We start from the raw sequence: 15,495 nt of genomic DNA, 5'->3' as shown, positions 1-15,495 counted from the left end.
CAGTGCACCACAGAAAGTTGTTGGCGAGGCTGGAATGGAATTTTCTTTTACAGCCCCCAACCCCCCCCCCCCCCCCCCCACCCCCCGGGCTTCCCATGGGGTTTTAGGCAGAAATGCATAATGATACCGGTTAGTCTTACTTCGGTGGTTGGTAAATTGATGGAAAAGGTCCTTAGGGATGGGATTTACGACCATTTAGAAAGATGCAGATTAATCCGGGATAGTCAGCACGGATTCGTGAAGGGCAAGTCGTGCCTCACAAATTTGATTGAATTTTTTGAGGAGGTAACTAAGTGTGTTGATGAAGGTAGGGCAGTTGATGTCATATACATGGATTTTAGTAAGGCGTTTGGTAAGGTCCCCCATGGTCGGCTTATGATGAAAGTGAGGAGGTGTGGGATAGAGGGAAAGTTGGCCGATTGGATAGGTAACTGGCTATCTGATCAAAGACAGAGGGTGGTGGTGGATGGAAAATTTTCGGACTGGAGGCAGGTTGCTAGCAGAGTGCCACAGGGATCAGTGCTTGGTCCTCTGCTCTTTGTGATTTTTATTAATGACTTAGAGGAGGGGGCTGAAGGGTGGATCAGTAAATTTGCTGATGACACCAAGATTGGTGGAGTAGTGGATGAGGTGGAGGGCTGTTGTAGGCTGCAAAGAGACATAGATAGGATGCAAAGCTGGGCTGAAAAATGGCAAATGGAGTTTAACCCTGATAAATGTGAGGTGATTCATTTTGGTAGGACTAATTTAAATGTGGATTACAGGGTCAAAGGTAGGGTTCTGAAGACTGTGGAGGAACAGAGAGATCTTGGGGTCCATATCCACAGATCTCTAAAGGTTGCCACTCAAGTGGATAGAGCTGTGAAGAAGGCCTATAGTGTGTTAGCTTTTATTAACAGGGGGTTGGAGTTTAAGAGCCGTGGGGTTATGCTGCAACTGTACGGGACCTTGGTGAGACCACATTTGGAATATTGTGTGCAGTTCTGGTCACCTCACTATAAGAAGGATGTGGAAGCGCTGGAAAGAGTGCAGATGAGATTTACCAGGATGCTGCCTGGTTTGGAGGGTAGGTCTTATGAGGAAAGGTTGAGGGAGCTAGGGCTGTTCTCTCTGGAGCGGAGGACGCTGAGGGGAGACTTAATAGAGGTTTATAAAATGATGAAGGGGATAGATAGAGTGAACGTTCAAAGACTATTTCCTCGGGTGGATGGAGCTATTACAAGGGGGCATAACGAAAGGGTTCATGGTGGGAGATATAGGAAGGATATCAGAGGTAGGTTCTTTACACAGAGAGTGGTTGGGGTGTGGAATGGACTGCCTGCAGTGATAGTGGAGTCAGACACTTTAGGAACATTTAAGCAGTTATTGGATAGGCACATGGAGCACACCAGGATGATAGCTTGACCTTGGTTTCAGGTAAAGCTCGGCACAATATCGTGGGCCGAAGGGCCTGTTCTGTGCTGTACTGTTCTATGTTCTGTGATACTTTTTTAAAAGCTTCTACAGACATGCAATTATTGATGTCGGCTTCTTAGTTTAAAGTTTAAAGTTTATTTGTTAGTGAAAATCCCTGAGTGACCATGCTAAATTCTCCCTGAGTATACCTGAATAGGCGCCGGAGCTTTAAAAAAAGTATTATACATTTCTGCCTAAGATCCCAGATAAACATTGAAAAAAACTCACACAAGGGAAAAAATTGCTTGATTGACAGCTTTTTTCTCTTAGATCATAGAATCATAGAATCCCCACAGTGCAGAAGGAGACCATTCGGCCCATCGAGTCTGCTCCGACCACAATCCCACCCACGCCCTATCCCCGTAACCCCACATATTTACTCTACTAATTCCCTGACACTGGGATCAATTTAGCATGACCAATCAGCCTAACCCACACATCTTTGGACTGTGGGAGCAAACCAGAGCACCCGGAGGAAACCTACGCAGACACGGGGAGAATGTGCAGACTCCGCACCGACAGTGATCTGACGTCGGAATTGAACCCGAGTCCCTGGCACTGTGAGGCAGCAGTGCTAGCCACTGTGCCACCGTGCCTCCCATCTACTTAGTCAATGGCTCAATGTTTATTCCCACAAGATAAAGAGGTGTCAATTGCTTGTAGTTTCTGCTTTTGGTACTTTAAAGGTCTGGTTGATTGATATTTTTGTGGGACTGTTGTAACAGCAATGTTTTAAGGAACGTTATGAATGGTTTCCAGTTTTATCGATTCTCATATTTCTATCATTTTGCTCAGCAGGAGAACTCTTGGAACAAGCATCCATAATTTGCCCAATGAATTTGTTCCCTTCAAGGATCACGTAGAATATTCATTGCTATTCAGTTGCCAATGCATTTAGCTCTCAGAGGAGAGGTTTTGCTAAAAGGTCCATCCACATACAGAGATAAATGAAGTCCAAATGAAGCTGTGCATACTGACAACATGTTACATTTGTATAAGTCGTTGGTGAGGCCACACATGGAGCATTGCGTACAGTTTTATTGTGTACAGGTTTGGTTACCCTGTTGTAGGAAAGGAATTGATAAACTGGAAAGAGTGCAAAGAAGATTTGCAAGGATGTTGCCAGGACTCGTGGGTCTGAGTTATAGAGAGAGGTTGGCCAGGCTAGGATTTTATTTCTCAGAATGATGGGTGACCTTATTGAGGTGTATAAAATCATGAGGGCCATCAATAGGATAGTCTTTTACCCAGGAAGGCAAATTCAAAATTAGAGGTCAGAAGGGAAAGATTTAAAACGGACCCTGAGTGACAACTTCTTCATGCAGAGGGTGGTGCGTATATGGAATGAGCTGCCAGAGAAAGTGGTGGAGGCAGGTACAATAGTAACATTTAAAAAGCATTTGGATAAGTACATGGATGGGGAAGGATTAGAGGGATATGGGCCAAACGCGGGCAATTGGGACTAGCTAGGAGGGCACCATGGTCAGCATGGACTGGTTGGGCTGAAGGGCCTGTTTCTGTGCTGTATTGTTCTATGACTCTAACATAAAGCTACAATGAAGCTACTCACTTGGATATGATAGCTGCTCGCTTGGCATTCGAAAAGTTCTCCAGCTGCAGGGATTCCTGGGTCAGGAAGGCCACTGTGAGGTGAAAGTAATTGTTCCAAAGCTGTGTTGAGGAAAACAAAAACAGACACGTGAGATTGAAATGTTACAATTTCCTCGGGCAGGAACTGTCAGCGAGCGTCAGGACCCCGATATCGGGACCACTTGTGAATTCCAAGCTCACGCTTCATTGCAGTGTTTTTAAAGTTTAAAGTTTATTTATTAGCCACAAGTAGGCTTACATTAACACACAATGAAGTCATTGTAAAAATCCCCTAGTCGCCACACTCCGGTGCCTGTTTGGGTTCACTGAGGGCGAAACGATGAGGGATGGGCAATGGATGCCAGCCTTGCCAGTGATGCCCATTTCTCATGGGAAGAATTATTTTGAAGTTCCAAAAGGAAGGATGCAATGGGAGCAGGGATTCGCTGCCACACGGAGGCCACCAATGTTCCTGGCCCCATTTTATTTGTACCTGAATATGGAGCCCTTCTTGAGTTTCTCGATTCCCCTAGTCGCCACACTCCGGCGCCTGTTCGGGTACACTGAGGGAGAATTTAGCATGGCCAATACACCTAGCACCCCTCGATCTCCCTCAACAGCACTCAGCTTTCAGAGTAGGGCTGGACGCTGCTGTGGGCCCCTCCCACTAGGCCACCTCCATTGCCTGTCCTGTCCACTATCCAGCACTAGACACCAAACATGGTCGGCTGCCAATTTGGGAGGGCGTTTTTGGCACAGTGGTTAGCACTGCTGCCTCACAGTGCCAGGGACCCAGGTTCGATTCCCGGCTCGGGTCACTGTCTGTGTGGAGCCTGCACGTTCTCCCCGTGTCTGTGTGGGTTTCCTCCGGGTGCTCCGGTTTCCTCCCACAGTCCGAAAGATGTGCTGGTTAGGTGCAGTGGCCATGCTAAATTCTCCCTCAGTGTACCTGAACAGGCGCCGGAGTGTGGCGACTAGGGGAATTTCACAGTAACTTCATTGCAGTGTTAATATAAGCCTACCTGTGACGCTAATAAATGAAAAAATAAAATGTTGGCAAAGATGGGCTTTCATTGGATTGGTTTATGTTTATGTTTGGCAAAATACTGCAGTGGTTTTCCATCACCTTCCGTAATGTGGCTGGTCAGGAAACTCTTCCGCTCTTTACTATCGGCCATCAGGTGTCTTGGAAGGATTTACATTCCTGAATCAACAGGTTCAGCCATGTTATGCCTGCACCTTCCATGGCTATCAGCTCCAGAAGCGGGACTTGAACCCAGAGATAGGGACAACACCACCACGCCACAAGCTCTCAGTTCGGGAGTTAAGGTTTATTAAAGAAGGGTAGGGCTCACTGAATGTAATGTTATTTTGCCTATTGTAAAAACAGCACTATCACCTCAGTGATTTTCAAGGCAAACAGTTCTTGGGAGTGCTCATGAAGAAAGGTTTGTCAAACTGCCACACTGGTGAGTGAGGATGGTTTGTGATAACTGTTACTGCATCTGTTTCAGCATGAGGGAGTGGAACCATGCGGTTGAGTCCAAGGATGGAGTAGGCTTCTGCTGGAAGGTTGAACAAGTTGGGCTTGTGCCCACAGGATTAAGCAGGAGGGCCAGAATGGCCTGCTCCTGCTGCTATTCCTTACAGGCTATCCCTGGCCCAGTGCTTGCTGTGAGCACTAGATGTCTGAAATAGAAAGATTTCCATTTCTTTACATGAACAATGATTAGGGGCACAGACACATACGCACACACTCACACACTCACACACTCACACACACACACTCACAAACACACACTCACAAACACACACTCACAAACACACACTCACAAACACACACTCACAAACACACACTCACAAACACACACTCACTCACAAACACACACTCACAAACACACACTCACAAACACACACTCACAAACACACACTCACAAACACACACTCACAAACACACACTCACAAACACACACTCACAAACACACACGCAAACACACACTCACAAACACACACTCACAAACACACACTCACAAACACACACACACACGCAAACACACATGCATGGACACATACACAAACACCCACACGCATGCCCACACACACATATGTGCACATGTGCGTGAACACATATGCAGACATGCAAATGAAAACAAGCGCACACATGCACACATACATACGCACATACATATACACACATACATACGCACATACATATACACACATACATATACACACACGCGCATACATATAAATACACACATACTGTTATAAAGCAGAGGTTGATTCCCCCTCTCTGAGAGCTAGCACCGAAACACCCAAAGAGGAGTACCTCACTTTATAGAGTCATAGAGGTTTACAGCATGAAAACAGGCCCTTCGGCCCAACTTGTCCATGCCGCCCTTTTTTTAAAAAACCCTTAAGCTAGTCCCAATTGCCCGCATTTGGCCCATATCCCTCTATACCCATTGTACCCATGTAACTGTCTAAATGCTTATTAAAAGACAAAATTGTACCCACCTCTACTACTACTTCTGGCAGCTTGTTCCAGAAACTCACCACCCTCTGTGTGAAAAAATTGCCCCTCTGGACACTTTGTATCTCTCCCCTCTCAACTTAAACCTGTGCCCTCTAGTTTTAGACTCCCCTCCTTTGGGAAAAGATATTGACTATCTACCTTGTCTATGCCCCTCATTATTTTATAGACCTCTATAAGGTCACCCCTCAGCCTCCTACGCTGCAGAGAAAAAAGTCCCAGCCTATTCAGCCTCTCCTTATCACTCAATCAGTCAAGTCCCAGTAGCATTCTAGTAAATCTTTTCTGTACTCTTTCTGTTTAATAATGTCCTTTCTATAATAGGGTGACCAGAATATATAATCTGTAAAAAGTGTGTGTGAAGTGGTGTGGCCTGCTCTTCAGCAACCTCTCGTGGTTAAATACAAAATCAATCCCCGACACTCACTCTAAAGTCAACACGTAACAATTTATTATCTAACTAACAGTGAACAAATTAACCAAACTATTAACAAACCAAATAAATCCCTTCTAACTATTAACTATTCCCAAATAAAGCAATATTCCAATGGTACGCTATTCAAATAAATACAATTCCCACTCATTAACAAGGTAGAATTTAGTCACTCAAAATTACCACCAGTTTTGGTGTCTTCCGGAATATTCTGAGCCTTCTCTGTTGATTCTTCTGTCTGGGACTTCTTTCTTCTTTGGTACCTTTACTACCTCGATTGTGCTTTCTCTGAACATAGATGAAGCTATGAGAGCTGAGATCTGTTATCCCGGGCAGGTGGCAGTTTCTCTCTCCTCTTTGTCCCACTGCCCCATTCTTTTATACCCCTGATGACATATCAATATTTCCCACAATAGGATTGGTCCTAGGTTGTGTCAAAACCATCAGATTTAAATTTAATTGGTTGTTGGTATCTAAGTGTCTGATTCAAATTGATTGGCTAAATTCAAAAGCCTGTTGTCTTGGTAACACTGCTGCTTGGCCTTTCGATACAAATGTTTCAGTTTGGGCCCTCTGTGTACTTGCATTTTAAAAATCTCCACGCACAGAAAAAGCACCACCTTTTAATGGGACCACGCAAATGACTTCCCCCCCAGCATTGTACAATTTTACAAACACCAAATTCTAACTTTCTGCCTCACAATTTACAATTACTCCATCCAGCCACGCAACAATACACACACACTGGCACACACACATGCACACTCACCTGCACGAATACACACACACACACTCACCTGAACGAATACACACACACTCACCTGCACGAATACACACACACTCACCTGCACGAATACGCACACACACACACACACAGACACACACACACTCTCACCTGCATACACATACCCACACACACTCACCTGCACGAATACACACACACACACACTCACCTGCATACACATAAACACACACACACGCACACTCTCACACACACTGTGCACACACACACGCACACATGTTCACACACACACATACATGCGCACGCACATACACACACATACACACACACCACACACACCACACACACACACTTTAAAAACTGGCCTGCAATTTACCAGGCAATGCTGCCTTTTTAATTAGTGAGCAGTAAGGTGAAGCTGCTGACAGGCCTGCCCTGTGTAAAGCTTGTGTTAAGTGTGCATTCCCCCTCGTTCCGCCTGTGAATCTGTTTGTTCCATCTGAACGTACCTGCAGCTCAAAGCTCATGCTGTTCAAAAACATTTTATTCAACGTCTCTGCATACTGGTTGATGGCACGGAGGAAAACCCTGCGGAGAAAAGAACGGATAATTCATGACCAAAAATATCCTGGACTTGAGCAACAACGGGAGACCCTGAAGTGAATTGAGTGTGTGAAAAGGAGAAAAGAGCGGTTTATGTTACAGGCAGAGGTACGAAAAGCAATCAAGAAGGCTAATGGAATGTTTGCCCTTTATCTCAAGGGGGCTGAAATATAAAGTGGAGGGATGTTTCAGTTGAGTGGAGCCCAGATCAGTCTCCATCTGGAGCATTGCATTCAGTTCTGAGCACTTTTGGATTGGTCCTAGAGGGGTATAGTGTAGATGTAACACAATGTAAACAGGGGCTCAAGAGCTTCAAAGAGGTTCCAGGATCTTGGCCACAGAAGATTGAGGGGCAATGTAATTGAGATGTTTAAACTGATAAAAGTGCGGATGCAGAGAAACTCTTTCTTTTTGTGGTGGAAACAAGGCCTCATAATCCTATAATTAGAGTGAAACTATTCAGGAGTGAAATCAGGAAACAATTCTCCACACCACTTCCAGAAATGCCCCTGCAGACATTTGAAATCTTCAAGACTGAGATTGATTGCTTTTTTGTTAAGTAAAGGTATCAGGGGATGTGGAGAAAAGGTGAATAAATGGAGTTGAGGGAATGGAATGATCTAATGAGATAGCAGAAGAGGCTAGAGGGGCTGAATGGCCAACAAATATTCCTATTTCTCTCGCTTGTCTGAGTGGGAGATCTGCCACTCACCTGACGAAGGAGCAGCACTCCAAAAGCTAGTGGCGTTTGCTACCAAATAAACCTGTTGGACTTTAACCTGGTGTTGTTAGACTCCTTACTGTATGGAGTTTGCACATTCCCCCCGTGTCTGCATGGGGTTCCTCCAGGTCCAAAAGACGTGATGGTTAGGAGCATTGGCCATGCTAAATTCTCCCTCGGTGTACCCAAAGAGGCGCCTGAGTGTGGCAACTAGGGGATTTTCACAGTAACTTTGTTGCAGTGTTAATGTGAGCCTATTTGTGACACCAATAAAAAACAAACAAATATCCCCACGTCACGATGGAGGGAAGGTGATGAAGCAGCTGAAGATGAGTAGGCTGAGTACATTACCCCGGGGAACACGCGGATTAAATTAAACATTACACGCAGAACCCCATAATTAAAAGAATAATTCTTGGTTGATATCAAACAATCTGTTGCTTGAGTCTCTTTACTCTGAGAATACCTTTGTTTGAACAGAGAGTGTTGATAGCGTCACTGAGCTCACACAGTGCCACATGGTGTGACACAGCTGAATTAGCTTGTACGCACAGCTGAAATGACAGGATCCGCTGAAGCGCCCTGTGTTAATTATCAGATCTGATCATGTTAATGCCGCTCCTACACTCCGTGGGCATAGGAACTCCTCTCAGTCAATCCCCCTGATGTGATCATCACATCTCACAGAGGACAATGTGACAACAAGCGCCAAAGGGGAAAAAAACTGAAGCGCTAAGCAGAATAAACACAGGAACCTTCAGCTTTAACAGCAAACACTTTCTAAAGCACTCCATAGAGGCATTATAAAATATGTCGTCAATCTACATAAGGATATATTAGAGCAGATGGCTGGAAGTTTATTAAAAGACACAGGTTTTAAGGAGCATTTCACAGGGGGAAAGAAAGGTAGAGAGATTTAAAACAAAGAGCAAAGAAAAGTACAGCACAGGAGCAGGCCCTTTGACCCTCCAAGCCTGTGCCAATCATGATGCCCTAATTAAGCTAAAAAAAACTTCTGCCCTTACTCGGTCCGTATCCCTCTATTTCCTCCCCACTCATGTACCCATCTGGATGCCTCTTAAATGTTGCTAATGTGCCTGCTTCCACCACCTCCTCTGACAGCGTGTTCCAGGCACCCTTCACTCTCTGCGTGAAAAACTTCCCCACACATCTGCCTTAAACTTTGCCCCTCTCAACTTGAACCTGTGCCCCCTTGAAATTGAAACTTCCACCCTTGGAAAAAGCCTCTGATTATCTACCCTGTCTATGCCTCTCATAATGTTTTAGACCTCTAACAGGTCTCCCCTCAGCCTCCGAGGCAGCAGGAAGTGTAGACAGAGTCAATGGATTGGAGGCTGCTTTGCATAGTGGACTGGGCTTTCGTTCACGACTCTTTGTAGTTTTTCTGCTGTCTTGAACAGAGAATGAGTAATTATCCCATTTTCCCAGCATCTGTATTCCTTCCAGACAAACCAACTGTTTGTACCAAAAACACTGAGGCGGCAATCTTAACATTGCGCTCCGCCAGCCGATGGGCGGGGTGAGCCGCTAAGATCGCGAGAGAGCCAGGAAATTAGGTTCGCGCCTGATTTCTCGCCTATCGCCCTCTTACCGGCATCAGATATCCGGCCAGATCAGCCTCGCACCCAGAAACCGGTCTGTGGGGGAAGGGGGCGATTAGCCACGGAGCCCTGCAATATTGTGGACAGGGTGGGGGAGGGGGGGAAATCAGTCAGAAAGCCGGCTGATAGGAGTAGTGGCAGTGACAGAATCCTGTGCTCTCAGAGCACACAAATCTGCACATGCGCAATGGCGCCCTCTGCTCTTATCAGCCAGCTTTCAGGTAATCTAGGCCCCGCCCACTCCCCCTGCTGGAAAATTTCAAGTTTGCCAAGATTTTTTGCCAGAGTCAGGTAAGATTCGATTTTTAAGATGCCCCCAAAAACGCACAATCTTCTCCCATTTTCACGCTCATTTGGGACTTAGAATTTCTTTGATAAGATCGCCCCCTGAATCTTAAAGCAGTCCCCCCTTAAACATAAAATATATTTATAGCACAGTATCATCACACCCAATATTCTCATCCCTGCAGAGGCCATCAGCAAAGGCAACTCATTAAAAACTCCCCTGGTTCCCCTGCCCCATCCCCAATGATACTGAGGCTAACTGTAGCACCCAACTGTTCCACTCAATACAGATTGTGTAGTCAACATTCCCTGAGGTCTTGTGATGCATTTGGCAGTGTCCTTACCTCTGCCGTCGGATGTTCTGTACTCAACTGAGAGGCACACTCAACAGTGGTTAGCACTGCTGCCTCACAGCACCAGGGACCTGGGGCCAATTCCAGCCTTGAGTCACTGTCTCTGTGGAGTCTGCACGTTCTCCCCGTGTCTGCGTGGGTTTCCTCCGGGTGCTCCGGTTTCCTCCCACAGTCCAAAGATGTGCGGGTTAGGTTGTTTGACCATGCTAAATTGCCCCTTAATGTCAGGGTAAATACATGGGGTTATGGGGATATTGCCCGGGTGGGATTGTTGTCGGTGCAGGCTCGATAGGCTGGATGGCCTCCTTCTGCGCTGTAGGGACTCTATGATACTTCTATGAACTCTAACCCTAAGACTTAGTGGTCAAGGAAGTGTGCGCTGCCAAACTGGTTCAATATCAAACTGCAAATCTTTCAAATGTGCGCCGATGCTAGGCGGTTAGAGCGGGAGAGATTCCAGGTCGAGCATGTGGTGGAAAGGACATTGATGACTTCACTATCTATATCCATAGCTCCAGACTACAACATGCGTGTAAAAGTGCATGTTGCCACAACAACGCAGATCCCCTGAGTGAACTGTTACACACCGCCGCACTGCACATCCCTTCTAATTGAGGAATTCATTGTCTAACCTGTACGCTGGTGTACAGAGGCATTTGCTTGTCCAAACTGCAAATTGGCTTAATGGTTTCTGTTCTTTCAAAGCCTGTAGGCACATGACCTGATTTCAAATTGAAACGTATGATTTAATTATCAAGCCTCGCTTCCCTTAAACATTGGAATATTTGGTATACATTAAGGCAGCAGAAACCTCTTCGGGACTATTTAATGTCATGTGAAAGCTTGTGGGTCAATATTGTGAGTGCAGATGTGATCTGATTTTCAATTTCTTTATTGCTTTCCTAGAAGCTGTTCCTGTGAGTTCTCCGACATGAGCGGGTGCCAGTGGTCGGGAACAGAATTGTTTCCACATTGTTCTCCTGTATCCAACATGAGCAGCAAAAATCCCCAGTGAGACATGGACAAACGGCAGACAATGGCCGAGTGGTATTATCGCCAGGCTATTAATCCAGAAACTCAGCTAATGTTTTGGGGACCCGGGGTTCGAATCCCGCCACGCCAGATGGTGGAATTTGAATTTAATTTTTAAAATCTAGAATTAAGAATTTACTGACGACCATGAAACCATTGCCAATTGACAGAAAAACCCATCTGGTTCGCTAATGTCCTTGAGGGAAGGAAATCTGTCATCCTGGTCTGGCCTACATATGTCTCCAGAATAAGAAGTCTCACAACACCAGGTTAAAGTCCAACAGGTTTATTTGGAATCATGAGCTTTCGGAGCGCTGCTCCTTCATCAGGTGAGCTAGAATGTGGCCTACTCCTGCTTCTAGTTTCTGTGTAACTGTGTAATGGTGACTGGCAATCCAGATGGCCGCCCGACACCTTTTAACAATATAATCCGGCTGACGTATCATTCAGGAGTCTATTATTGAAAAATTCAGACGAGTTGAAGTTTAAAGAGAGTGGGAGATGCTGAAGCTGTCAGGAGAGCAAGGTAACTTCAGTACCTTTGCAGTGTGGTCATGGTCTTTATTTGGGAAACAGGGTCAAATCTGTCCACAACAAGGTCCAACGAAATAGGGAAAGAAATGACTGGCCAGTTGGTCTGTTTTGCTGGCATTGGTTGAGTAAATAACAGTCAGTTGGAAATCCCGGGAGAGCCCTCCTAACCTTGAAATTGCTTCTGCCCAACTGAGATGATGTATTTTTTAATCATTTGTGGGTCATGGGCGTCGCTGGCTGGGCCAGCGTTTATTGCCCAGGCCTAATTGCCCTTGAACTGGATGGCCTGCTAGATCAATTCAGAGGACAGTTGAGAGTTGTCCACATCACTGTGGATCCGGAGTCACATGTAGGCCAGACCGGCGAAGGATGGCAGATTTCCTTCCCGAAAGGACGTGAGTGAACCAGATGGGTATTACCGACAATGGTTTCATGGTCATTTTTAATTCCAGATATTTTTTATTGAATTCAAATTCCACCATCTGCTGTGGTGGGATTCGAACCCCAGGATGTTAGCTGAGTTTCCGAATTTAATGGTCGAGCAGTAATACCACTTGGCCATCGCCTCCCCGATCGCACTCCGCCTTTGATGATGTGATGCTCCCTCAGTAATGCATTGCTTTGCGTCAGCCTTCAGAAATGTAAATAATCTGCTTATGAAATGAGTATCAACTGTCATCTGAGGAGATATTAAGTCTGTTAGGATTATACTCACTGGTGTTTAGAAGACTGAGAGGGGATCTCATAGAAACTTATAAAATTCTAACAGGGTTAGAAACATAGAAACATAGAAAACTACAGCACAAAAACAGGCCTTTCGGCCCCACAAGTTGTGCCGAACATATCCCTACCTTTTAGGCCTACCTATAACCCTCCATCTTATTAAGTCCCATGTACTCATCCAGGAGTCTCTTAAAAGACCCTATTGAGTTTGCCTCCACCACCACTGACGGCAGCCAATTCCACTCGCCCACCACCCTCTGTGTGAAAAACTTCCCCCTAACATTTCCCCTGTACCTACCCCCCACCACCTTAAACCTGTGTCCTCTCGTAGCAGCCATTTCCACCCTGGGAAAAAGCCTCTGAGAGTCCACCCGATCTATGCCTCTCAACATCTTATATACCTCTATTAGGCCTCCTCTCATCCTACATCTCTCCAAGGAGAAAAGACCGAGCTCCCTCAGCCTATCCCCATAAGGCATGCCACTCAATCCAGACAACAGGGTGAGACAGGATAGATTCAGAAAGAACGTTCCCGATGGTGGGGGAGTCCAGAACTAGGGGCCATAGTTTGAGGATAAGGGGTAAACCTTTTAGAACTGAGGTGATGAGAAATTTCTTCACCCAGAGGATGGTGAATGTGTGGAATTCACTACCACAGAATGTAGTTGAGGCCAAAATTTCTGATTTCAAGAAGAAATTAGATATAGCTCTAGGGCCTGAAGGGATCATGGGATATGGGGAAAAGGCAAGATCAGGATATTGAATTTGATGATCAGCCAGAATTAATTAATCCAGAAACTCAAAATGAATGGTGGAGCAGGCTCGCAAGGCCGAATGGCCTACTCCTGCTTCTAGTTTCTGTGTTTCTGTGTAACTGTGTAATGGTGACTGGCAATCCAGATGGCCGCCCGACACCTTTAAACAATATCATCCGGCTGACATATCTTTCAGGAGTCTATTATTGAGGATCTGGGAGAAGTGGATTGTGTGCTGACGTCAGGGTGTGCAATAATTGCTCTGGGCGCTTCACTCAGAAGGAAGATTAAGCAGAAATATTTTGACAAAGACACTCAATGAAGACGCGTTGTCTTAAGCCATGTTCCTTCAGCCAACTGCACACCCTCAGGCTATTGTTCCTGGAATTATCAACTCAAACTGTCTCTCCCTTCTGGAATATTTGAAACTGTTGTTCGCAGCAGTCCGCCTAATATCAAATTAAATGTACGTCTAATGTTCGTACAATGGTAATGCACAGGAATCTACAGTGGCAGTTTCTTAACCTTTGCCTGGCATGAGACTGTCAGAGCTTATATAGTTAAAGTCCAGAAGGAAAAATAGTTGAGACCAGTATTCCCATTTCTCCATTTCAAATTTAAAGTCAGTTCAGACTAGTATTCTTATCTCCCCCTCTTATTGATTTGATCTTGATTTGATTTATTATTGTCACATGTATTAACATAGTGAAAAGTATTGTTTCTTGCGAGCTATACAGACAAAGCATACCGTTCATAGAGAGGGAAACGAGAGAGTGAAGAATGTAGTGTTACAGTCATAGCTAGGATGTAGAGAAAGATCAACTTATTGCAAGGTAAGTCCATTCAAAAGTCTGTCAGCAGCAGGGAAGAAGCTGTTCTTGAGAAGGTTGGTATGTGACCTCAGACTTTTGTATCTTTTCCCCGAAAGAAGAAGGTGGAAGAGAGAATGTCCAGAGTGCGTGAGGTCCTTAATTATGCTGGCTGCTTTGCCGGGGCAGCGGGAAGTGTAGACAGAGTCAATGGATGGGAGGCTGGTTTGTGTGATGGATTGGGCTACATTCACGAACTTTTGTAGTCCCTTGCGGTCTTGGGCAGAGCAGGAGCCATACCAAGCTGTGATACAACCAGAAAGAATGCTTTCTATGGTGCATCTGTAAAAGTTGGCAAGAGTTGTAACTGACATGCCAAATTTCCTTATTGTTTCTTTTCCTTCTGGGAGGGAGGAATTCCACAGCTAAAGGAGAGAAGGACAGGGAAAGGAAGGCAAAAGAAGACAGAGAGAATGAGGGAAACCAAAAGCTTGGCAAGGAAAGAATTTGGATAGGGTGAGAAAACTCCACTTGAGAAACACAAGGTGAAGAAATAAAAATATGGCAATGGGGTTAGGACAGTAGTAAAGAATGAAAAGGAAAGGGAGGAGGGAGAAGGACAGAGATTGATTGGGGCTGAAGAGCAGTGACAGAAAAGGGTGGAAATGTGTGGAGGTCCGATGAGACTTTGGGGTCCCTGTACACAAATGGGCGGCACGGTGGCACAGTGGTTAGCATTGCTGCCTCACAGTGCCAGAGACCCGGGTTAGGTGGATTGGCCATGCTAAATTGTCCCTTAGTGTCAGGGGGACGAGCAGGATAAATACATGGAGTTATGGGGATAGGGCCTGGGTGGGATTGTGGTCGCTGCAGGCTCGATGAGCTGAATGGCCTCCTTCTGTACTGTAGGGATTCTGTGATCTCTATGACCTAGGAAATGGTGGGGGACGATCTTGCCAAAAAAATTCAAAGTCCAGGATGGGCGGGAAAACGTGGGAGTTTCAGATGTGCTTTTTTGGGCAAGATTAAATCTGCTATCTTACCCACTCAGTGCATGAAAAAACAGCAGAGGTGGTTTCTTGCCTCTAGGGGGAGGGGGGTGAGGCATGTGGGGGTCTATAGCCAAGACCTGCCACTCAGCCACTACTGCTTTCTGCTAGTCTCCAGGGCCTCCACAAAGCAACCAGCCTCATAAACATATCTACCCCCCTCCCAGATACCATTGGGGCCTGCAGCCTATTGCGACACCCCCTACCACCCAGACTGACCCCCTCCCCACCCCGCCATTGACCACCTGATCCCCCC

At 45.7% G+C, this 15,495-nt stretch overlaps 1 protein-coding gene across 1 annotated transcript in view; it reads right to left on the bottom strand.

Moving 5' to 3' along the window:
• LOC144500809 (dedicator of cytokinesis protein 2-like) overlaps positions 1-15,495 on the bottom strand; it is a 1,379,043-nt gene that overhangs the window by 340,810 nt on the left and 1,022,738 nt on the right. The window contains exons 30-31 of the mRNA XM_078224279.1: positions 7,263-7,341; positions 3,026-3,126 (exon numbers count right to left, since the gene is read on the bottom strand). Of these exons, the coding sequence (XP_078080405.1) occupies positions 3,026-3,126; positions 7,263-7,341 (180 nt within the window). The remainder of the gene's footprint in view (positions 1-3,025; positions 3,127-7,262; positions 7,342-15,495) is intronic.

The sequence above is a fragment of the Mustelus asterias genome, chromosome 1 (genome assembly GCF_964213995.1).
Source record: "Mustelus asterias chromosome 1, sMusAst1.hap1.1, whole genome shotgun sequence".
NCBI lineage: Eukaryota > Metazoa > Chordata > Chondrichthyes > Carcharhiniformes > Triakidae > Mustelus > Mustelus asterias.
Note: the sequence above shows the minus strand (reverse complement) of the source record. Positions and strands in the feature narration are given on the sequence as shown.